We start from the raw sequence: 26,217 nt of genomic DNA on the forward strand, positions 1-26,217 counted from the left end.
GTGCCTATGCCCCCAGGGCCTTGGGTTTCAAGCACAAAACTGGGCAGCCATTCGGGCAGACACCGAACTAGCTGCAGGAGTGTTTTTTTGTTTTGTTTTGTTTTTTGTTTTTTTCCCCATACCACAGTGGTACCTGGAATGTCAGCGAGACGGAAGTGTTCCCTCCCCAGAAAAGGGGTGGGGGCTGAAGCCAGGGAGCCAACTGCTCTGGCTCAGCAGGTCCCACCTCCGCAGAGCCCAGCAAGGTAAGATCCAGTGGCTTGAAATTCTCGCTGCCAGCACAGAAGCAGTCTGAGATGGACCTGGGATGCTCAAGCTTGGTGGGGGGAGGGGCTTCCGCCATTGCTGAGGCTTAAGTAGGCTGTTTTACTCTCACAGTGTAAACAGCCACTGGGAAGTTCGAACTGGATGGAGCCCACTGCAGCTCAGCAAGGCCGCTGTGGCCAGACTGCCTTTCTAGATTTCTCCTCTCTGGGCAATGCATCTCTGAAGAAAAGGCAGCAGCCCCAGTCAGGGGCTTACAGATAAAACACCCAACTCCCTGGGACAGAACACCTGGCAGAAGGGGCAACTGTGGATGCAGCTATAGCAGACTTAAACATCCCTGCCTGACGGCTCTGAAGAGAGCAGTGGACCTCCCAGCATGGCTTTTGAGCTCTGCTAAGGGCCAGACTGCCTCCTCATGTGGGTCTCTGACCCCCATGCATCCTGACTGGGAGAAACCTCCCAGTAGAGGGCTGATAGACACCTCATACAGGAGATCTCCGGTGGGCATCTGGCAGGTGTCCCTCTGGGACAAAGCTCCCAGAGGAAAGAATAGGCAGCAATCTTTGCTGTTTTGCAGCCTCTGCCGGTAATACCCAGGGAAACAGGGTCTGGGGTGGACCTCCAGCAAACTCCAGCAGACCTGCAGCACTGGGGCCTGACTGTTAGAAGAAAAACTAACAGAAAGAAATAGCAAGCACGTCCACTCAGAGACCCCAACTGAAAGTCACCAACATCAAAAACCAAAGGTAGATAAATTCATGAAGATGTGGAGAAACCAGCGCAAAAAGGCTGAAAATTCTAAAAACCAGAATGCCTCTTCTCCTCCAAAGGATCACAACTCCTCTCCAGCAAGGGAACAAAACTGGATGGAGAATGAGTTTGACAAATTGACAGAAGTAGGCTTCTGAAGGTGGGTAATAACAAATTCCTCTGAGCTAAAGGAGCACGTTCTAACCCAATGCAAGGAAGCTAAGAACCTTGAAAAAAGGTTAGACGAATTGCAACTAAAATAACCAGTTTAGAGAAGAACATAAATGACCTGATGGAGCTGAAAAACACAGCATGAGCACTTCATGAAGCGTATACAAGTATCCATAGCTGAAGTGATCAAGTGGAAGAAAGGATATCAGAGATTGGAGATCAACTTAATGAAATAAAGTGTGAAGACAAGATTAGAGAAAAAAGAATGAAAAGGAATAAACAAAGCCTCCAAGAAATACGGGACTATGTGAAAAGACTAAATCTATGTTTGATTGGTGTACCTGAAAGTGATAGGGAGAACAGAACCAAGTTGGAAAACATATTTCAGGATATTATCCAGGAAAACTTCCCCAAACTAGCAAGATAGGCCAACATTCAAATTCAGGAAATACAGAGAACACCACAAAGGTACTCCTCAAGAAGACCAACCCCAAGACACATCATCAGATTCACCAAGGTTGAAATGAAGGAAAAACTGTTAAGAGCAGCCAGAGAGAAAGTTCGAGCTACCCACAAAGGGAAGCACATCAGATTAACAGCATATCTCTCAGTAGAATCTCTACAAGTCAGAAGAGAGTGGGGGCCAATATTCAACATTTTTAAAGAAAATAATTTTCAACTCAGAATTTCATATCCAGCCAAACTAAGCTTCATAAGCAAATGGGAAATAATAAAATCCTTTACAGAAAAGCAAATGCTGAGACGTTTTTTCACCACCAGCCCTGCCTTACAAGAGTTCCTGAAAGAAGCACTGCATGTTCTCACTCATAAGCGGGAATTGAACCATGAGAACACATGCACACAGGGATGGGAACATCACACACTGGGGCCTATCAGGGGGTGGGGGCTAGGGGAGGGATAGCATTAGGAGAAATACCTAATATAGGTGAATGGTTGATGGGTGCAGCAACCATCATGGCATGTGTATGCTTATGTAACAAAACTGCACGTTCTGCACATATACCCCGGAACTTAAAGTGTAATTTAAAAAAAGAAAGAAAACAGAAAACAAATGGGTGAATCTAAAGCCAAAATGTCATAAACAATAAATTCAATATCTATATTTAGGAATAAATTGGAAAACTCCTAAATAACACATATAATTTGAGAGAGGCATTAGAATTAAACCAATCTTAGTTCCCTGTGTTATTTAGGAGGCAGTTAAAAAAACTGGTAGATTGTGTATTTTGTTAAGTATAATGCATGTGAATCCAAATTTGTAGCCCAAAGAGTCTTCGGATCATTAGAAAATGTAATAAATTTTAGAAATATTTCCAGGTATAATATAAATTCATAAGAAACATAAGAAATATTTCTGGATATGACGTGAATATCCAAAATTTAAGTTGCTATACAATAAATATAAACAGAATAATGACAATAATAATTTTTAAAGAGTTATCAGGTATTAAAGTAACATAAATATAAGACACCTAGGCCTAAAAAATGTGAAATGTACCTAGAAATATATTAAATTTTATTGACAGTAATTAAAGAAGAGCTAAGTAAATAGAAATATATGCCATGTACAAGACAAATAACTCAATATAATAAAGATGTTAATTCTTTCCCAAATAATATATCAATTTTAGTTTTAAGTGGGAAAACAAGACCAAGGTAAGCTAAGATGGTACCAAGAAGAAAAATGAACCAAGACATTTTGTGTGACTAGTGCCAAGATTCAATTAAAAAGCTATGAAAATTAAGTTGGTGTTATATTGGCTTATAGAAAGAAAAACAGAGACCAGAGAACTTGGAATCTGATCTGCACATTCATAAACCTGCTATATATGAGATGATTTTGCACATTTATGGGTGAAAGAACAGACTAAATACATTGCACTGATAAAATCGGTTATCCATGAAGGGGGAAAGATGAAACTTAAATATCTTCACATACCATGTGTAAAATCTGTTCCTGCTGAATTAACCTGGAGGAAAAACAATATCATTTAAAAAAGATAACATAGAAGAAGATTTTTATGACCTTGAAATAGAAAATAATTTCTTATATAAGACATAAAAAATCATGGTCTATTAAAAGAAAACTTAAATATTCTACCACATTTGAATAAGAACCTCTATTCATCAAACATCATAAAAGAGAGTGAAAAGATAGAATCACAAATCAGTGGATGATTTTTTAAAAAGATGTAAATGGCAAATAGTATCCATAATATATAAAGAACTCTCACAAATAAATGCAAAAACAAGCAATACAATAGAAAAACAGGCAATAGTTATGCAAGCATTTCCAACAAAATGGATGTAGCAACACCCAATAAATTTATAAAAATATAACAAATTTCATTAGTAATAATAAAAATGCTAATTAAAGCAATAAAAAAATTTGATTTCACACTTGATTAGTTGGCAAAATGTGGAGAACTAAGGACAGTAATAATATACTAGGTAATTTAGTATATCTGCCTAGAAGAACAATTTATCTCAAACAGTTGAACATTCTTATTCTTTATGACCTAGCACCAGGAAGCAAGCACAAGAATGCTCATGTTGTTCATAAAAGCAAAAAAAAAAAAAAAAAAAAAAAAAAGAGGAACTATCCAAATGTTTATACACAGCAAGGTGGATTTTTAAAATTCTGATATTTTCGTTAGTTAAAATGAATAAGCTATGCTACATGCATCTACATGAATAAACCTTAAAACTTAAAATACACATAGTGTGAGTCTTTTCTTTTTAAAGTTTAGAAACAAAATAAACATAATAATCATTAAGAGATACATATATGCAATAAGAGAAAATCAAGGTGATAATTAAAATTCAGTTCAGGTCAATATATCTGAGGAGAACAGTGGGGGATAGGATTGGACAAAGATGCATGGGGGGCATTCGACTTGTTTTGTTTTCTAATCTGTGTACTTTATGTATGTTTATTTTATGAATATTATTTTTAAACTATACCTTAATGGTATGAACTCATATATATAATTCTTCACATTAATAAAAATGGTGAAAGCAACTGTTTAGCTAATGAGATTAATATATTTTTATTTTTTGAAAATTGCCTTTGATTATATAATTTTTTATATGAAATGCTAGAGGAATTTATTCATTTGAAGACTTTTTTCAAATAAGAAATAGTAACTAACATTTATTACATATATACACAAAAATAGCTTTAATAGTATATGTCTTCACCAAAAATAAATGCTGATAATTAATTTTTTAATGAAATCTAATATTTGACACCTTTTTCAAAAAGTACCTCAATTAGAACATTTGTTAACATCATATAAGAATTCATGTTAATTGAACAGAATAGCTAGCAGAACAAGCACAAAACCAGTCTCTAATGTATATCAGGAATTAATGTTGTTTAGCCCCCTCCTTCCTAAATGTGTCTACTTTTTTCCCCCCTTCTTCAACACCAGTAATCACTACTACACATATACTTTATTTCCCTATCAGTAACTAGTCAGTATTTGCTTGGATGCTTCTCTTTGTATAACCACAGCAATGTTGACCCTGGTAGAGAAAGCTGTGTCTTACAAGAATGCAGAGCTCAACAGAGGTAATGAGAAAAGCACCTCATCTAAATGTGTCTGAAAGAGCTTCATAATAAGAGTCAAACAAACCTGAACCACCAAGTCTGAAAAATCAAGGAAATTGAGTAGAGGTTGGCTCAATCTCCCCGCTCTATACGCCCATCCTGGTATCAGTACAGGAGTCTAGTCAGAACTGATGCCATGATGTAAAATCCTCCTGGTATTTCTTAAAATGTCCAACTCCTGGCAGGGATTCCACATCTCTTTAGAACTGGCTATCTAGCTGATAAAAATCAGTCATTTAATTGATTTTTTTAATTGAGCACTTATTTGCAAAACAATATAGAAAATAAATGAGAATAAACCCTAGCATGTCCTCTGTAAGGCCTACCATCTAGCAGAAGAGACAGGCAAGTGTGTAACTACTACCTGAAAGGCCGACTGGACTAAGCATTGCTTTTTAAGGTGGTAGCTAAGGAATGGGAATGTGAATTTTGATTTGGGGACCTGATAGGTTGAATAGATCCCATCACAGGTAAATGTGTGAGTGTGTGTGGGTGTGGGCGTGGTGGGGGCAGGGAGAGAGAGAGACAGAGAGTGGTGTTGAAAAGCAAAAAGAATTCCATGCAGAGTCAAATTAGGGAGGTATGAAAACCCATATAATGTTCTGTGCACAGTAAATAGAACAGGCTGAAGCCAGGTTTATAGAGTCAGGATGTGGGGGGAGATGGAGCAAGAAGTCAAGCTTGTCCATAAAAGCCCAGTCCCAGGGTCAACAAAAAGGCCCTATAAGTATGTTACACATGCCAATAAGTGCAATCCTTTCAATCTGCTTTACTCAGACCCTACTCTTACCTAAATATGACACTTTTCAGAAATTATACAACCTACACTGTCAGGACTGATTCAGGCTTAACTCTGAGAAATAGGTTCCATTACATCTATATAACTGTTTGTCCTTCACAGACCAAAGGAAGCCTTGAACAAGGAACTTTCCACATTTCCACAAAGTATTGTATCTATCCTTCTATTGAACTGTGTGATGACTACAACATATGTCATTAAAATCAACCTTCTACCAGGCACCAAATACAAATAAGACTTTTCACCTTCTGCTGCTAATGTGATAATTATTTTATTCTCCATGTCCATAATAGTTAATTTTATAGTTCTTTAATTCTGAATTCAAACTAGTAGATTTGGTTATAATTGTCTAACTTTAAACATCATAATTACCCTCTTATTTATTTTTTCATTATTATATTCTTTTTTGTCATTTTCTGTATGATTTGGGTTTTTGTTTTCTTGCTGATCTGTGAAGTTGGGGTAATCTTAAAAGATTCAGGTATAATCCTCCCATATTTAAAACAATGTCATAGAGAAAGACATTTTTTTTTTTATTTGCAAATGTGGAGTACCCTGGAGCAGGAATAGTTGACAAATAAATGACCAACTTAAAAGATTAGGTTTTGCAGCATCTTGCAATTTTTCACTTTATGCCCTCCAAACCATTACCTTGAAATTCAGTTGTTCTCTCTATGCCTTACTGATTGCTGAAGTCTCTAAGTGGCCTTAATGTCAAATCTAAGGTGCTAAATTTTACAACAAGATCAATTTCCACAACATTTTTACTGCCAAACACATTTTTTAAAGAATGCGTTAAATTTGAATCTGTCTAAAGCATGATGGCTAACAGGTTCTTTCAGAAGAAAACAAGTAGTGTGCTTGTGTGAATATTTATCTGACAGTAGCTTACAATACTAGATTATTACAAATGGCAGGGACCTAGCACTACCAGTGAGGTGACACAGAAGAATTTATCATCAGAAGTAGGTAGCTATATAGAATATTGGTATTAGTGTACCTACATTCTTCTAAAAAAATAAGAAGATCCAAGCTCATTTATCATTTAACAAGATACTCACCTGCCTGGTGCCTTCATCATCTAGCCTTCTGAAGCTCTGCTGAAAATGAGATTTTTTTTTTTCCTTTAATGGCATGCAGTTGTTTCAGTGAGCAATTTGGCAATGTGCTGCATCACTTATGTATCTTTAAAAGGATGGGAGGAGCTTGAAGTCAAAAATAAGTATATGCAAACTGCCATCTCTGAGAACTGATAGAGTAAATTTGACATGATTTTATGTAATGTTTCGACCCACCTCTGTGTCAGGCAGCCCCTATGAGAAAAGGAAATAAATGGCCTTGGGTAATTTAACCAATTTAAAATTCCAGGGACTTCTTTTTTGCCACCATTGCAGAAATATGTTCCTTGTAAATTTGATTTTGATATCTGTCATGAGACCCAAATACAGTAGGTGGTATACATTAGACTGGGAGTTGGCAAACTATGACCCATGGGCTAAATCCAGCCTGGCCACCTGTTTTCATAAATGAAGTTTCACTGGAATATAATCACTCTACTCATTTGCATATTGTGTATGGCCACTTTTGTGCCACAATGGCAGAGTTGAGTAGTCATGATAGAGACTGCATTGCCCACAGAGCTTAAAACATTTATTATCTGGCCCTTTATTTACAGGCAAATATTGCTGACCCTTACACTGGACCTCCAGTCTTACATACCCTCTATATTTTCTTGTTCTGGTCTGGCTAAAAGACCCAAAGGAACAGAGAGAAAATTAGGAAGCCAGAGGACCTAGAAATGCCTAGAAAATACATTAGAAAAAAGATAATTACACATTTCCTATAGTGTGTCTTTTAAATGCCTTCCTGGGAGTGGAAATAGAAAATTCAGTGGAGGATTTATGGAAAAGGAAGACGATGTTTCTTAATAATCAGAAAGTTCTGTTTTTGTTTGTCGTTTTTTTCTTTTTTTTTTCCCCTCTCCCTTACCCACATTGCTTCCCTCCTTTAACTCGGCTGAGTTTATATTCTCAGGGGGTTACAGCACACACAAACCCACACTGCTTCCCTGAGGAGCTGCAGAGGCTCTGCAAAGAAAGAAGCAATTTCCGACAAATAATAAAGACACAAACTACTTAAAAAAAAAAAAACTATTATGCAACTGGAGCAAGGGCTAAAATTGCCTTTGACAGATGGGTACCTCTAAAAAAATGGTGTTAAAAACCACTGTGTTTCAGTGATAGTATGTTTAAAACATCTCTTTAGAAAGTGGTTCAAGCATTTGGCTAAAAAATCTGTAGTCATTACATGATTACCTTACATTATTTTACTTATAGTAAAAATATAGATATTACTTTCCTAAATCTTTTTAAAAAATCTTATGAAGATTGTTTTTTCATAAAAATTATCTAAAATGTTTAATAGTCTAAGCTTTTATCATTATGTAGATGAATTAAAAATGCTTTATAGTAAAAAGAAATACGATAATATTGAATAGTATTCCATTTTTAGATTATCTACAATGTCTTATGTAATGACATAAATTGTGGAATTATTTCCAGAGCTGGGTTCAATTAATTTACTATATGTTCCATAGTGTTTCCCATAGTTCCCTCTTTTCTATTCCATTCTTATTCAGGTCATTACTTAAGTTCCAACGACACTTCCCGTCTCTGCTTGTCTACCTGCTCCGGTCCCTGCTGCCCGGCACAGCCACATTAATCTTCATGAAGTACAGTTTCCTAGATGTCTCAGAAACATTGAACAACCCCCCACTAATAACTAACTTAATTATTAAGTTTTCTTCTAGGCAATTCTTTTTCACAATTCATTGTACTACTTTTCCCCTAACTTATTTTTCAAGCTTTTTCTCATGACAAGACCTTATTTTTATGTGTTCACTTATAGTTCAGGTAGATTGACCAAGTAGTTCCTTCAAGTATTGTACTTATTTCTTTTCCTTTGATATTATCTGTAGCTGACTGTCTAAATGACACTTTTGTTGGTTCCCCAGGGATAGCCGAGCAGCATGAACTAGAGCTAGACGGCTAATTTTGAACTTGCTGTTCTGCTGCTGGTTGCCCGGATGATGTTGGTTGAATTATTCAATTTCTCTGGATGTAAGCTTTCATATCTAGGACAGGAATAATACTTATATGGGTGCCAAGAAAATAACTTGAATCTATATGTATACAGCACTTAGACAAGCACCCGCCATGTGTTAAACGCTACATTGTTACAGCTTAGAGGCTATGAGCATCTCTTTTCCAATCAAACTTAGGAACACTGGCTCTGCCACTTACTGGCTGGGCAACTTTGAGCATATTACTTAACCTCTTCAAATCTGATTGTAAAATGAGCATAATACCAATAAAAATATGGTTACTGCAAAATTAAGTGCTAAAGGTAAAGACCTTTGCCTAGTGTGTAGATCATAATAACTACTTAATTATATTAGTTGCTTCTATTATAATTTTCATTATTCCCATTGTTTGTGTTGCTACTATTAATATTCTAGACTTCTAAAGAACTTGACTACACATCTAACTGCCCTAGTCTTTTCTATCCTGACTACCATAAAGTTGAAGACTATTAGTTGCTTCCCCTCCACCAAATTCCCACGTACTTACTACATCAAACAGAAAGCAGTATACCTACTTAGTTCTTCAGGCTTTCTGAGTAGAAGCAAGGCTAATAAAAAAACCTTACAGATATATTTAGTTTAATGGGATTTCCAGCTGGTACTACTTCACACCCACTTTATGAGGTAAGTCAGGAAAATATCAGCATATATCTAACAATGAAGTCTGGAGTTCACCCTCACAAATTATATTCTGCCCTGTATCTGGGAGTTTTGTTTTTCTCCAGCTATCTTACCTGTTTCCTTTTTAAAGCCAGGGACTCTGCCTTTTGCATCTTTACATGCTGTTAGCTTTGAAGACAGACCTATCTGGCTCTGTTATCAGGTCTATGCCTGATATATGTATCTAATTATTAGACCCTAAAACTCCTTAATGAAAAAAACAAGAATTATGCCTCTTAACTTTTATTATTGTGATATTAAATAAAGTCCTAACATATAATAGACATCTAATAAAGGTGACCACCTTTTTATCCTTCATTGCCTCTGCCTGTGGAAATTAGCATAATACAGAATGGGAAGTCTATAAACATTAAAGTAAATTTAGTCAAATAGCTCAGTATCCTTTAACATACTAACATCTTAAAGTTGCTGCTAACTGTATCTACTATACAAATTTAGGACTTCTGTCTCTTGTTTGTCTATTTAAAATTTTTTTTTTGTCAAAATCTTACTTGAAAATGAAATCATTAGTTAAGAGTAAGTCCATCTTTATTTTCTCATAATATTTATCTCATAACATTATATATTTTTATCTTCTCATAGTATTATATATTTATATATGTACAAATTTGAAAAGTTAACCTTTAGGTAACAGGAAGAGATTGATGTTTTTAAACAAAGAAGTGATAAGATAAATTTAGCATTTTAGGAAAATAAATCTGATTTAATATTTGAGACAAAGCAAAGAAAGAATCAAATTATAATTTTTAGATTTTTTTCAGGCTCAACTAAGTCGAAGTAGGCAAATCAGGAGGAATTCTAAATTGGAATTGTTTGATGAAATCAGGTTCGGATGCATGAGTATAAGAAGAGAGGTACTCCGAATGGAAGAGTACACACAAAATTGAAGACTGTCGAACAGATATGACAATAGAGAGAGTCAAGATTTAAGATAGTTTTGAAGATGAAAGCTGAAATTGTGGTGTTATAATAGCCCTGTAAAAACTTATAATGGAAAAAATACAAAATATAGCTGGAGGAAAATTGTTAATTTGGGAGCCAATTTTAATAGAGGAGATTGCATTCTGGAAGGGAGAGGATTTGGTCGATTTATTTTAGGGGTAATATCTGCTGCCTAAGTGACATATGAAACAATCATATTCTGTGTCTAGATCTTAAGTGTATATTTTATGTAAAAGAAAATCTCAAACAAAATCTAGATAGGAAATGAAATATATTTTTGCTTCATTATATTTACAGACCTATCTATGTGTGTAATTCTGTTCTGTACCAGATACATTGCTTAAAACATTTTAATGTATTTGGAATATGAAACAGGCACATTTTCTAAAGATCTGGTTTCAAACATATAAGGGATCAGTTCCTGCTTAATGAGTAAGGAACTACTTTTTAACTGACTAAATCCCCAGAAATATCTCTTAAAATCTTTTCCTGCCTCCAAGTGTGTTTTCTGTCTTACAGTAAACTATACTCCTGTCTTCACAACTATAACTTCTTACTTTTGGGTGAAGTCTTAGAAAGAAGTGACATGGAGGAAAGAATATTTTTACATGATTTCTATCAATTCTGTTTCCAAGAAGAAACCACTCTGATAAATAAAGGAAAACTAGGGTCCTTCATTTTGTTTATGCTGCTGACAAACATTTGCTTCTTTAGGAGTGTCATTAACTAAAAAATAAAAGGCAGAGGATGTGGCAGGGATTGTGTGCAGCTTCTAGAAGGCCATTAGGTTTCTGAGGAGGAAAGATAAGAGGAGAAATTTGGGCCACAGAAACTTCGTGCGCATATGTACTTGGTATAAGGGCTCAAACATTCTCATATGTCATGTTCTCAGCCTACTCCCTGTAATTTTAGAAAACCCTGAACCTCAGATCCACATGGGTGCCAGATGACTGACCTGGAAGGCCCATGATTAAGTGCATTTGTGCCTTTTCTTCTCTCCTTGTCATATCCATTGGAAAAAGAGTTGTAGGGAAAGTCAGCAAATCTATGATTGGCATTGCCAGTCATGTGACTTTAGTTAGTTACTCTCCTAACTTTAATTTCTCCAACATTAAATTAAAATAGTGAACTCAAAAAGACCTTTTTTTAAAACATTCAAAATGCATGAAGTCTTTTGCATTCAGGAGATTCTACATAAATGCTGGAGAGAGGTAGTGAGGTCCATTAGATCATGTTCAACCCTCTTTACAGATGTGGGACACACTGAAAGACCAAGAAGGAGACAGTGAGAAAGTTCAACATCTTGACAGGCAAAGTACAGGGATTTCTGAAGTCACAAATGCATCAGCACTGTGATCACACGAGGTTCTGGTGCAGTGCAACCATCTGGCTTAGACATCTGCTTCAAGGACTTCAATAGGGAATCCTCCTAATCTCTAATTCAGTTGACTTAATTTGTCTAGTTGGGAACACCTGTAGTGCTGAATTTCTAAAATTCACCAGTATGGAAGTGTTACAATATTAATAGTATGACTCAGGCACCAACAAATTGAATAGGAGGTCTGACAACAACAGGTGCTCTGTACCTGTGCAGAAGGGCAAAATATATTGGCTGTGGGCACCAGTTACCATTTAGGTTGGTTATTTATTATTCTGCAAAGGTATATATTGTAGCTATATTATTTAATCCAAAAATATTGCAATATAAATGACCTCCAGAAATTACAACATGGGCTAAATTACAACAAAGGGCATCAGCTTTTATTTTCAAGTAGTTTACAACATCCAGTACTGCTGCACAAGAGGAAGAAAGTGAGAACATCAGAAGCAAAATATCTCTTGTTCTCTTTGATACACAATCTCTGTGATTCTTAACATGTGAGGTTTTCTCCCCCATACCAAGAATAGAAAAAAGTAGGAAAGGTTTCAGGCTTATTTGCAGATGTTGAGAAGAAGAAAGAAAAGATCACTTGAAATAACAAATTACTCATCCCCCAGCAACCTGCACCTTCTATCTGGCACTCACACCAGTTGTATTTGCACCTCTCCAACTCTGTTAGTATCCATGAAAGTGTAAAATAAAAACTCACTTTATATGGATGTTCATAAGTCAGAGGTACAGCTGAAGAATGAATGTCAACATTTGAAGAAAGATGAAAAAATAAAAAGCCCATCAGTATATTCTCTATTTGGTTTCTAAGCAATGTAGCCTATTCTCTATTTGGTTTCTAAGAAATACGAGGCAGAAGGAGTAAACAAGGGTCCTTTCTGTGTCCTTCCTCTACCAAATTGATCCACAACATAGTTTCATATAAAGGAAACATGTGATTTTCCATTTTCAACAATGAAGACAAGTAGTCTTAACTCAAATCTTGAGATTATTACAAGTTATTGCAAATAACATCTGCAGCTTCCCTAGTAAAAGCCTTTGGATCATAAGATATCATAGAAAATAATCACAAATATCTGTTTCTGATAGAAGGATTTAGCAGCCTCTATTTTCCACTAAATAGGGAATCTATAACAGAAAAGGTCCAAAATGTGGAAAAGATCTCAGTCCTAATTAACCATTCCTATACAGCTTTCTGCAAAGCCGGTGACAATCTTACTAAGTAGGTAATTTGTATTGACATTTTCCTTGCCAGAAAATTATAAGGGTGGTGTTGTCAAAACACAGTGATGAATGTTTTTCAACCAACAAAATCTAAAGTGAATTTTAGGATTCTTAGGTATGATTTGTAACTCATGATAGGGTGTTAATTTTTCTGTGGGAGTATAATTGTCAAAACTATAATGAACTCAGAAGGAAAAAATGATTTAAAATTATTAACTTGTACCGAGCATAGCTTTTTAGGAATATACCTATAGAAATAAATCAAGGCTCAACTCACTTTCATTTTTAATCCTTAGGCCATGTGTATGATCAAAAGGTAGAAAATAATATAGCCTAAAATATACAAATAATATTGCAAAAAAATGGGAGAACTCCTTGAGGCTGAGATTGCAGTTTGTCATTTTTGCCACTGCTGTCCTCCCTGTGTCTACAGCAGAAATTGCATAAAGATCATGGCATTTTTTACTCCAACAGAGCCTAGAGGAAACTTTAAAATACTTTATGATATAATACTTTATAGCAGCTAGAAGCCATCTCAAAATGGCACAGAGAGGAACCTATTTTCATCCTTGTAAGTGTTACGAAAGACATTAGTCATCATGTTAATTATAAAGTACAGGTTTGAATATAATTCTGAGTATTGTAGCCAATAGAAGAATCTGCATTTGTTCTAAAATGACTTAAAATTTAAACATAATGCTAGAAGGATGGCTTATTCGAATTTCAACTGCAGAAGAAGAATATGCACAATTTTAAAAGGTGACATCTTACATAGCTATTGGAAATAAATGTAATGTTTTAACAGTATTTACATACCTCTACCTTCTTCTTTTCTATGAATAGTTGATCCTATAGTTTCACAATACATTTCATTAACCTTGCATGTTTCGGTTGTTTTAAATATTAGTTACATTTCAAGAAACAAAACTCTGTAATGCATCCTGGTAAATTAGTCTCTAATAAATGGGGACTAGAGCATGAAACTCAAGCAAGAATGTTTAATGGAATACAAATATCCAGTCTAAAAACTCTAATAAAAATCTGCCTTCTTTGGGTAAAGGCTCTTGGCTATTACACAAAAAAACACACGTGGCTCCCCTCAAAATGCATCATAGACCAGGCTCATAATCTTTCCTTGCACAAAAATGGCACAAGAATTGATTTCAATTATCATTTAATACCTATTTCCCTCTCCTGTCAAAAAATGTTCCAGACACATGAAACTGAGGGTTGGCAGCCTGAACTCATTTATGGAACTTTTAAAGACTATTGATTTACCATTGAATTTTCTAGTTCTCTCATTGTTACTGGAAGGATGCCTCAGAGTCTGAATTAGATGATAGGATAGGCTAGAATGCTGATAGGCTTACTCAAAGCTGATGAAAAGAGAAACTTCTCAAAAATTTGTCAAAATGCTTTCTATAAATTAGGTTAGCATGATTGATTATAGAGTCAAAATTTCCCATGTCGTGCTGAACTGAATTTTAATTATATCTCTTCTTGCTTTGTTGTGCCCCGATACACCTCCTCGATGTCTGGGTGTTAACCCTTAGAGAAAATATGAAATAATTTAAAAATAAATTAAACATATGTCTTTAGAAACTAGAAACTGTTTTGTATACCTGAAGTGTCTTTGTTTTTATTTTTGATCTGCTTTTTAAAAAGCTATACACCAACATATGAGTTACAAGGGAGTGTTTATATAAGCAGATTTTTATGTTGTCAGTATGTTTCCATAGGGTGAAATGTTCTGACAGACACTTCCAGAAGCTGTGTGCCTTTACCTGCACATAACAGTAACCTTTGTTACTGTTACACTATGTAACCTTTGTTAAAAGGACAGCATTTCCACAAGGAATAGCATACTTATTAACAGCACTAACTTGGTTCTAGCTAAGCACAGAACAGACTTTCAGTACCAGAAAGAAACTAAGGTTACACAGTTTTTTCTTTAAACACTCTCTCCCTGCTCTGTCCCACATAGAGATGTGTATTTTCCTATAAATGTTGCCATTATTTTCCTCTTCAGGGTGGGATGCAAAGTTTATGGGGCCTCAAAATTACATAATTTTGCATTCCCTGTTTAAGAAAACGATTTAAAAATTATGTACACATAGTTGGCAGGAAAGTGAATATTTATTTTGAATGAGAAAAGCAATAACAAACAACTGTAAATTTTCTAAACCTGAAAATACTATTAACATCACAAAATCTAGAAAACAATACAGAATTTCTGTTTTGTTAGTCAATGAATCCCTATGCTTTTTGGAGGTCTACGTTTTGATCATCTTCTAATAGGACAATAATTTTGATTATATTTTCTATAGAGAAGAAAGAAAATTAAGGATTTTTTCTCTAGCTGGGTGATAGAAAAAAATAGAGTTGTTACAGATAGTTTTAAAAAGTGCATTTCTGTTTCACAACTCATTGCTAGTTATGTTATAGCCATTAGCATTGTTCTGATCGTTGGGGAAACTTCTGTCAAGTCTGCTTCATAGCTGAGCTGAATGACTTGAAAGAGTTGTCCACAGAGCATATTCTGGCCCAGTACAATTCAAACTTTATTTCTCCTCCACTAATCACATCCTTCCTGTATCAGTGTTGTAGTTCACAGTTGATAGCCGTAAAACCTTTCTCTGTGAATATTTGTGTCACAACACTAGGTGAGATGGTAGGAGTATTCCTGGAAATATTTCTACAACAGAACAGTAGCAATATCTAAATAATGCAAACAAAATATTTCTCTAAACCCACACTAAATAAATGTCTAACTCTTCTTCACAGATACTCATGCCCCCTCTACCACCATTTGACCCAGAGGGCAGTGTGATAGGTGGGGATGTCACCCGGGGATTGCAGGTAAAATACCTTACTTTTGCAACAAAGAGAGATGACCATGTAAACACATTTATAAGCCCCTCCCACAGCCATGGAGGGAGCTTCTTTAGCGTTAAAGTCACTCCTTCACTGTCCACCCCTCCCCATTATGGCCTTCCTTCCTGTGCCTCTTCCTTTAACCATTCCCATGTACAAACACACCTTTGAGTGAGGCCTGCTTCGTTTTTCTTACTCCTTCTAAATGCATTTGCCATCAAACCCTATTGTTTTTACCTTCAGCTTTACCTTTGGCCTGAATACTTCCAGTCTCATACCTGTCGTCATAGCTAGGGCCACATCTCAGTAAGCCTCACTATTGTTAATTCCCTAAATCTTCTCCTTTCTTCATCCTCTTCTTTAATCCACCCTAGACAACTAAGAATTATGAAATTCCCCAAAACCTCAGGTTACCTTCTGCTATGAAATCTTCAGGTGGCATTTTATTATAAGTGAAGTTACAACCTTAGCCTTGAGGGTATAAGTAACTCTTCTCTACTTTTCTCTCCATTATTTCCCTGCTATCTTAAAGAAATTCTATTTCACCAAATTGTTCTTCCAGATTCTTTAGACTTGCTTTGAAAGTTTCCTTTTCTTGCCTTTGCTCTTACCATCCCTTCTGCATGCAGTTTTCTCCCTCTTCTCTCTGCTTCTAAATGTTATAATTATTATTCTGGTCTCCTTGCAATTGTTTTTCTTACCCTCTTAGAGGTTTTCTAAAACAGCCATATAGTCATCAGTGATAATTCCCTTTACCAGAGCATGCATATTTTCTATTTGGTACTTATTATATGCTGTGTTCTACTGTCATAATATACATGTTTATATATGTATTAGTGTGCATATGTATAACCTTTTCCCCTAAATATCATAAGTAGGTTCAATTCAAAGCACTTTACTTAGAACCGAAAAGATAAAGCAAATTTAAGAAACACTGTCTTTAGGATGTATAAAATCTTGTAAGTGAGATAATAGCAAATGACTTCTAACAGAGGGAGCATAAGATAAGAGCCCTATATAGCAAATGCATGTATGTTAATTGTTGGACTAATGCTGTCTTTCCCACTAGATGGCATACTTTTTAGAGTACAGACAGTTTCTCTTTGACTACAGTTTTTCTGTTTCCAGCACTTAGTTTCTGGAGGTATTGAGTCGTCTGTAGTTGGAGATATTCATGCAGGTATAAATACTGGGAGATGTCCTAAGTACTGCTGAGAGGACTAAAACACTGGCTAGTGGTCTAGATGGGAGTATGAAGTACAACTGATCTGTGTGAAACGGTGTGAGTTCTCTGTGAGATAGTACTCTACAGGATACTTTATGGTTCTTTACCAAGAGGAAACACAATGCATCAGGTCGAGAGGTTGTAGAGACAGAAAAGTGGATGCAATTCTCAGTTCCAAGCTTCAGTTTCTTTACCTACTAAAATAGTAAAATCTAAAACTAGTTGCTAGTATTATCCTGAGATTAAGTGAGTTAATATACAGTGACTGGAACCTAGGAGGTATTCAAAAGTTTTAGTTTTAATTTATTCTCTTTTAGCACTGGTAGAGCTGATAATGCTTAATATTTTGTCCTATGGAAGCTTTTGTTGAAATATTATTTTTGATTCGGCAAATCTACTTCAATCATGAAGATGGATCTACAAAATGTAAATGTACCATCTTAGCAGAAGGTCAATGAAAAAAAGCTTTAAAATATTTAAAGTCTGGGTTACGATGTGTAACAAACTAAAATTCAAAAAACTTTTAAGACTCAGCTAACACTAATGATGGTTTTAAACAGCATTCTCAATTACAGTAAGCTGTTTCTTGTCAGGCCAGCTGCCAGGAGTGGATTTGATTACCTAAATACATTCTATGTGGTCAGAAATTTAACACTGAAAACTCAGCAGGGGAGAAAGAAGTCTGAAGAGTGAATTGACTCGTAGTGTGATTTACAATAAAAGGAAGCTTTTCTAAGAAATTTTATCTGAAAGTTAAGAACTCCTTTGAGATTTTCACCATCAACTCAGCATGGTGCTATTATTTTGTTATTGAAACACTTAAACTTTTGTTTTTCTTACCCCTTGCAGAGGAATCAATAGTCTAAAATTAGAGCAGAGAGGAGCAGCTCTTGAGTGCTAATCGGGGTTGGGCACTAAGGATTTCAAAGATTGCAGCCAGCAGCCTATCAGCCACGTATTAAACCTTACTCATTAAATTGTTTTCAGAAATAAAAATAATGAAAATATAATACAGGACAGGTTTTCATAAAATATGCTATAAACAGTTTTTCAAAAATATATCTATATACTTTTTACTATTATCAATAGTATGTTCTCCTAGATATATTTTGGGATGTCCGCCAAGCTCATAATACTTTTTCCTCTCTAAAAATTAGTGTCTCTCCATGTTGTCCTTGGGGCTGGGTCCCCAATAACTATGTTTATATTGTGCAAACTTCTCCCCTCCCCTCCCCTTGCCATTGGTGACTGGTAGATCCCAGACCTAATTTCAATTGACTTCTTCCCTATGGTTAGAGGTGACTGACTAGTGCTAGACACCTGACAACCCTGGCCGAATGCCATTTTCCCACCTGAGGATATGGAACAGAATGGAGAAGCTAGTATCTGTTGGTGACTAGAGCTGAACAGAAAAACATGGCAGCCCTGGGTAGAGGTATTTTACTACATGTAAGTCACATGGTCAGAGAAGCCAAAAAAAAAAAAAAAAAAATCCAGTATGTAGATAAAATGGAACGGAAACACATGCAGAGAAAACAGAGATGAGATAAAAAGAGAGATTCCTTATAGTTTTCTAATTCCCTTTTTATTTATTTATTTATTTATTTATTTATTTATTTATTGAGACAGACATTCCGTCGCCCAGATTGGAGTGCAGTGGCACGATCTCGGCTCACTGCAAGCTCTGCCTCCCGAGTTTAAGCAATTCTCCTGCCTCAGCCTCCTGAGCAGCTGGGACTATAGGCGCATGCCACCATGCCCGGCTAACTTTTTGTATTTTTTGTAGAGACGGGGTTTCACCATGTTAGCCAGGGTGGTGTCGATCTCCTGACTTCATGATCCACCTGTCTCGGCCTCCCAAAGTGCTGGGAGTACAGGCGTGAGCCACCGTGCCCGGCTAGTACAGACCTTTCTTAAGCCCAGATGGAATTCCTGGCATTCCTATGGCAGGACTTTATGAACTTATATTCATATGGCACTTCCCCAAAGCCAGTTTTTTAAAACTTTTCCTAAATGAAGTTGAAAGTGCGTCTGCTTTTTGCAATCAATAATGCCTGATTCACAAAAAATAGATTATAAGTATCTATGACTTCAAAGGGTCCATAACTTACCACAAACAAAAATTAAAGAATATTATATATGATAAAAAATTTTATGTAATAGTTACCTTTTATTGAATACCAACAATATTCTAGGTATTTACGCATGCTTATAAGTGCTTATGAATGTTTATTTTTAATATTCAATAGAGTCTTGAGAGGCTGAAACAATTATTCCCGTTAGAAGAGAAATCCAAATCTCAAAGTGTTCATAAAATTACACAGGTAGTGACAAAGCTAGAATTCAGACCTTGAGATGCTGCTGTTTTGAAATGCCACATCCTGTCCACCCAGTGACACTTAGGAATCTCAAACTGAACCTTCAACTTCCCTTGTGATATCTTCATTTCAATAAACAGTGTCTCAATTTAATCCAGTCATTCACTCTAATCACCTTCACTTTATAAAAACATTCCTTTACTCCTCTTTCTTTCACACATCCACATATTTTCCATCATCAAATCTTAACAGATGATTTTTGCAGTACACTTAGAATTGAATGTCCTCTCATCCCTTCCATCATCCTGTCATGGGGTGGGTGCGGGGGCACCGCAACCAGTTAACAGTCTCCTTGTTTCCACTTGTGTGCTTACCTCCACCCTCACGTTCTATTATCCATGGTGTAGGCAGAATACACCTTTTAAAATATAAATCTAGGCATGCCACTTTCCTCCTCCGCACCCTCCAACAGCACCATGAATTGGCCTGTCCACTGCCCCAATATTATTTGCTACCTCTCCCTCACACATTCTGCTCCAGCTTTAACGTCCTCCTTGCTGATCCCCAAAAATTTCAAACAGGCTCCACTTCAGGGCATTTATGCTTGCAGTTTCCTCTACCAGGGATAGTGTTTACAGAGGCAGCCACTGGCCAAGACCCTCAATTATTTTAAGCATTTGCTCAAATGCCTCCACTTCAGAGAGACCTTCCCTAACCGCCCATTTTCTGGTAGTGGACTCTCCTCATCTCTCTCTAGAGCACTTATCTCTACCTCACTAATTTTTATTCATTTGTTTACATATGTTTGTTTTCTGTCTCTTCCCACTAAAATGTAAGCTTTATGAAAGCAGACATTTGGTTTGATTTGTTCACAGATATGTCTCCAGGACCTTGAGAACACACCTAAAATAAGATGGCGGCTCAGTGACCCCTGACTGACTGAACAGATAAAAGCAAGTGGGTTCTTTAAAATCTAAGTAATAATTTCAGATTACTTAATATTTAATATTTTACTATTTTCAGTTATCTTTTCTAAGGCACATCCTCACCTCCTAAATTTTCCCATTCAGAGTATAACCCTTTTCACCTACATGTCCATAAACTATTTATGCTTTTGTTGATTACTTTTGACTCATATTCTAGTAATGTATTCACTATAAATTGGAATGCACATGAAAGGCTACCATTGTTTTGCCAGTCTCCTCTTTCACAGTCCCAAATATGCTGTGTAAATTCTTCTATTAATAACAATGTTAACTACTATTACCTGAAAAGTTTTTCTCTCTTATTAATTTTAAAAATTGATCTGTTTAAGCCTCTATTTGGAGGACAAAAACACCATAGTGACAACGTACATAAAGATTGTTGAGCTAAACAGTTCCTCAAAGATAAAAGTGATCCTGCCACCCTTGTTGTGGATTTTTAATTCATTTAAACAAGTACTTATTTTTCACATACTATGTCTCCGGCAAGAAATGGCAGAACTAGGTGTAGTCCCTGAGTTTTTTTGACTTGTGGGTTTTTTGCAGAGTAGAATATGATTTCTGGTTCTGGTTTTGCAATTTTAAGATTGTCTACGTTTTTAAATATTAATACTTGATGTAGTAAAGATACTTAGATGAACACATTTCATCTGTTCCAGTAGAAGTGGATTTTTACACTGACTTCACTCTTATAGATAATAGTCAATATTTCATATTTAAGCATAACATTATTCCTAAAAATGAATACATGATAAAATTAGTATACTTTTAGTAATACCTATAACCTATATTCACTTTATTTTATAGTTAAGTTTTGACTATTAACCAGTCAATATGTTTTGAGTGCCCCGTATGTGACAGTAACTGTATTTGACGAGTTTATATTTAATGAGCAATAATTTATATAAGACGTTGAACAGGACAGCATGCTTTTGGACAGTTGAATGAAACAAATACCTAGATCAGGAGATGGACATGCTGGAGAGGTTAAAGGCAAAATAAATCTTTTTCATAGTACAATCATCTGGCTTGCATCAGTTAAATTTAACATTTACAGAAGACTTCCTATTGTTACACTATTAGTAAATTTTCCCTTTTTACGAGTTTCACAATCTAGTCGGAGAAATGAAAACAAGGACCATAATGTAATTAGTGGAATACTGACAATCAGAACTAAAGGTTAAAAGATGTTTAGATACATAAGATGACTAAAAGATAATAGTAGATAGGAAAGGAGGGGGATGCTTGGAAACACTGCATTTCTTCTGTTCATTGTATAATTTTTTGAATTTTTTTATGCCAATCCCATCTTTAATATGGTGAAAGAAAGAGTCAGGATATATAAATGAAAGACCAGCCACACGGTCTTACAATAGTCCCAAAGTGTATAATATAATCATATTATATTTGTCAAATATTTCTGAGTTTTATGCTTATATTTATCAAGTTCCGGAAATCTCTGAATACATGGCAATTCACCTTGTTTATAATTATTTCTCATTTGAAATCTGATCAAACTTCCTAAGGATAAGAAAGCCTCGGGATAGTTTGGTTCTTAAAATACAAGCTCTTTAACTAGCACTAACAGTGATGACACCTGTAAAACGAAACCTTTTCTCAAAATGCTCTCTTAAATTTAAATGCACTGCTTAAATTCTGTTGCAAATGACATTCATTTCTGCAACAAACATTACCTGCTATATTCACGGTATATGAACGGTTTGAGACGTAGCTTGTTAACTAATCAATTGAACTCATCCTTACAACTTATTTCTTGAGAGTACTTACGTATTCTTCATAAGCTTCATGGGCTGGAGGAGGAGGCGCCCTGTATCCTGGCACTGTTGGTGCCCCCCGGGCTCGAGGGGTAGGGACACCTCTTGCTACAGGTGGCACTGGAAGGGCTCCACGGGTTACAGTGCTTCCTCGAGGGGTGAGAACACCTCGTCCAGGTGGTGGGGGAGGAGGAATGGCACCCCCACGGCCCCTAAGAGAAACAAGTCATGTATAGATGAGAAACAGGTGATGCGAGAAAAGAGCCTATCACAGAAAAAGCTTTCATCTCACAGCCTCCACACAATGAAAGAAATTCAAATTTCTTTCTCTCTCTCTTTGTGTGTGTGTGTGTTTAATAGAAATTATATAAGATATAAAGTGTGTTGATATCTACAGAAGACAGTAATTGTAAATACTGACTATGATTAGTTCTTATAAAAACCATGTAAAATACTTTGTTATTGTCTTTTACATAACTAAAAACCCAAAGCAAAGAAAAAAACAAACAAAAACCCACTCTGAATATAACCCCATTAAATTCCAAATTCTCCAAAAAGACACAAATCAGAGCATTGTCTGATATATGACTCACTGGACCATCTCTGAAACTGAGCAGCTAGATGTCTACATCTCCTCTATGCTGGGGATTATAGACAGTGATGGACAATACTGTCATTCACCAAAAAAAAAAAAAAAAAAAAAAAAAAAGTTGTCTGCACTTAAATAAAATGTGGAAGTCTAACCATAGTGATATCATTTTATTACAGCAGCTTAAGTTTGAGGTCACTTGAAATCACAACTCTTTGTCACTGATTTATCATCATGCATGTAACCCCCTGAGCGGGTGCAGTTCCTGACAGAATATATTTTCTTATGGTAACTATGGTGTTAGAGGAATACTTTAGTATCTGTAATAAAAATAATAGACTGAATACTTTGTATTGCAGTTCTTGATACAAAATTAGCTTGCAATAAAAGTGTAAGATCAAATGGTTGTAGCCAATTTTTATGGTATTTTGAAGCTTTTAGAAAGGTTGAGTGTTTGTCTGAAGTCTTTGGGCAAAAGCACAGTTATTTCACTTTTTATTATTATGTCTGAAAGGTTGGCCTCTAGATAGCACTGCTTTCAGTGGGAACACTAAAGCTTTGGGGAAAAAAAAGATGATCATTGGGATGTCAACAATCACAGTATTTGGCTGTAGCCACATATGGGGACGTAGGTTATGCTGTCTGCTATGAATAGCAGTCAGATTGCTCTTTCTTGCTTAAAATAAAAGTGAGCTTTTATGAGTGAAGAATACGAATGCAGGAAAAGCCTTTAAAAGTTTTAAATAGCTTATAGAGCTGATGAATAGAGAAATGATCAGAGAACTTATTGTGAGTCTAATGTATAAAGAATACTCTCCTAGATTGGGAGAAGGTGAAACACAAAGACCCAGAGGCCCAGTGCTGGCTTCAAGTACAACATGGCTGAGAATACAGTATTCTGTATTATCATGATAATATATAAAGGGATGCAAAAACCAATTTTGCCTTCACTGCTCCTCCAAGCACATTTCCGTTTCCTCATTAGCAAGATGAGCATATGTCCAGGTTTTAGAACTGTTGTCCTAGCTTCCTGTTCAGTTTAACATTTTAACACTCTCAAAAGTATCCATGTGTGGACAATAAATTATATGGTCACCCTACTGTAAAATATATGCACAAGTCTTCACTATACCATTGAATAGTCATGGGTAAGTATTATAACTACCCAGGCTTGAGGTAGATATATTTTTCTAATGAGTAAAATGCAGATTTCTAAATTTTTAGTACTTCCTTCTGCTCTAATATTATATGATGCTCATCATATCAAATCTAATTTTCCATTTTCCTCCTTCATCAACTGACTACCAGACACAGCCCTAGCAAACCTGTCTCCTGAACCTGACTCATTACCTCTTATCCACTATGTTCTTTCCCTGGAATATTAACTTCCTTGTTCTCTCCTCCAACTTAATTCACATCACTTTTTTTTTTAGGATACTGCCCCTGGCTAAAACCACACCACAGTATCCTTTCCTTTATTTGTCTGACTTCCTCTACATTTCTGAACTGAATGCTATCAGTCTAGTTCTTGCTTTCACCCCTCTGTTGAAAGTGCTCTTGACTGAGATCACCAGTAGCCTACTGATTTCCAAATCCACTAGATTTCTTTACAGTCTCCATGCCACAGCACATTTCTACTATTTTTAAGATTGTGGACCATGATCTGGAAAATGTTTCTTCGGACTTTTATGACTCTGCTTTTCTCTACTTTTCCTCATTCCTCTTTCTTACTCCCTATCCCCCTTCACTGGCTTCTATTCCTGGACCCACTTTGGAATCTGGATGTACCCAATTTCTATCCTTGATCTCATGGTTGCACCCTGCAATCCCTACTTCTGATGATGACTATAATCTCTTTCTTCCTAACACAATGCCATATCTTGGCTTGTCTTCCTTATATCAGAAGTTTCTTAACTTGCCTGCATGTTAAAGTGACTTGAGAATCTTTTGAAAATTCCAAATTCCAGGCCATATCCTAGGCCAATTAAACCACAATCTCTGGAGACAGGGAGCTCCCAGTGATTCCAAAATACAGGCCAATTTGGGAACCACTGCCTTAAATGAATACTCTAATTGAAGCATATTGACAAGCTTGTCATGTGGGCAGTTCTAAACTATTTTAAACATAAGTTGAGATATTAAGGCATGGAGAGTACAAGTTACCTGCCCGAGGTCACACCAGCCATCCACAGAGCTCAGATTATTTACAGGAATAATTATATTCTTCATTTAATTTGATCCTTCACCTACTCTTAATGATATCACCAATTTCTCATCAGGCTAGACACCAAAATTTATCTTTCTCTTGGGGAACCCTTCTTATCCAACATCTAATTGGCATTAATTCATATAAATGTTAATCTCTAATCTGGCCCTATCCCTGTCTATTCCAAATGCTGCTCATTTTTATCTGCCTTGGATGATGGACTCATTTTTTTATTGGCTCCCCTGCTATAAGACAGTTTCTCTGTCTCTCTCAATCACTGTAACTCTTCTGCATCATCCACAGTGATAACTGAGTAGTCTTTCATATAAATAAATATGATTACTCTCCTCTTTAAAAAAACTCTATTAGTTCTATGTATTAGTTCTCAATGTGGTAAACAAAAGCCTTCAAAATTTACCCCTAATGTTTCATTTTCCAGTGACTGCACTCACTGCAACATGTAATGGTGATATGTGTTAGAGATGTCATATATTTTCATTCATCAATTATTCAAAATAAATTATTATTACAATATATAGATGTAACACTTTATTCTCTGGTGCACATTATTATTGGAAAATTAAAGTTATAGACAGGATTATTGAAATGTAAATTGTTTTAATTAAATATATTTTCAACAAATTATATAATTTAAAAATCTTCTAGATATCATCTTTTTGAATATAAGTGTAATTAAATAACTTCATACAGTAATAATTTCATGACTTAATTCAAATTAGCAACTGTTAACTCATGCAAAGTTCTCTTAGTAATATGATTTTCTATTTTGCAAGGCTATTTTCTTATTCATTTTAAATTGTAGATACAGTTCATCATACTGTTTGAAACAGAAGACAATAAAATTCTGTTTCATTTCCTCTCATTAATGCTAGCACCACTAATGATATCAGTACAGCATTGGAAGTGAAATTTAATTTTTAATGTTAATTTTATTTTATTTTTATGTATATAGTATCAGATCTGTATGTTATATGGGATTAAACAGTAAAATCTTTCAATCAAATTTTTCTTCTAAGAAGATAAATTAAAATCCAGACCATAATGTACTATCCTATATTCAATTATTTAAATGGATTAAAATCTTAGAATAAGGCTTCTCTGAAATTAAAATCTTATATAGTCCACTCAAAAATGCCAGATGCAAAATTCAACTAAGGGATATCAATAACAAAACAAAATCTATTACTATGATGATTTCATACTATCAAATGCAGATAAATTCATTA

At 35.5% G+C, this 26,217-nt stretch overlaps 1 protein-coding gene across 16 annotated transcripts in view; it reads right to left on the reverse strand.

The window, feature by feature from the left end:
- Positions 1 to 26,217, reverse strand: part of KHDRBS2 (KH RNA binding domain containing, signal transduction associated 2) — a 638,920-nt gene that overhangs the window by 231,224 nt on the left and 381,479 nt on the right. For all 16 annotated transcript variants that reach the window (XR_012089217.1, XR_012089216.1, XR_012089204.1 and 13 more), the window contains exon 6: positions 22,189 to 22,387. Coding sequence is in view for 1 of the 16 variants with exons in the window: in XM_008013623.3 (XP_008011814.1) it covers positions 22,189 to 22,387 (199 nt within the window). In the remaining 15 variants the exon portion in view is untranslated. The remainder of the gene's footprint in view (positions 1 to 22,188; positions 22,388 to 26,217) is intronic.

Source organism: Chlorocebus sabaeus, chromosome 17, assembly GCF_047675955.1.
Source record: "Chlorocebus sabaeus isolate Y175 chromosome 17, mChlSab1.0.hap1, whole genome shotgun sequence".
NCBI classification, from domain to species: domain Eukaryota; kingdom Metazoa; phylum Chordata; class Mammalia; order Primates; family Cercopithecidae; genus Chlorocebus; species Chlorocebus sabaeus.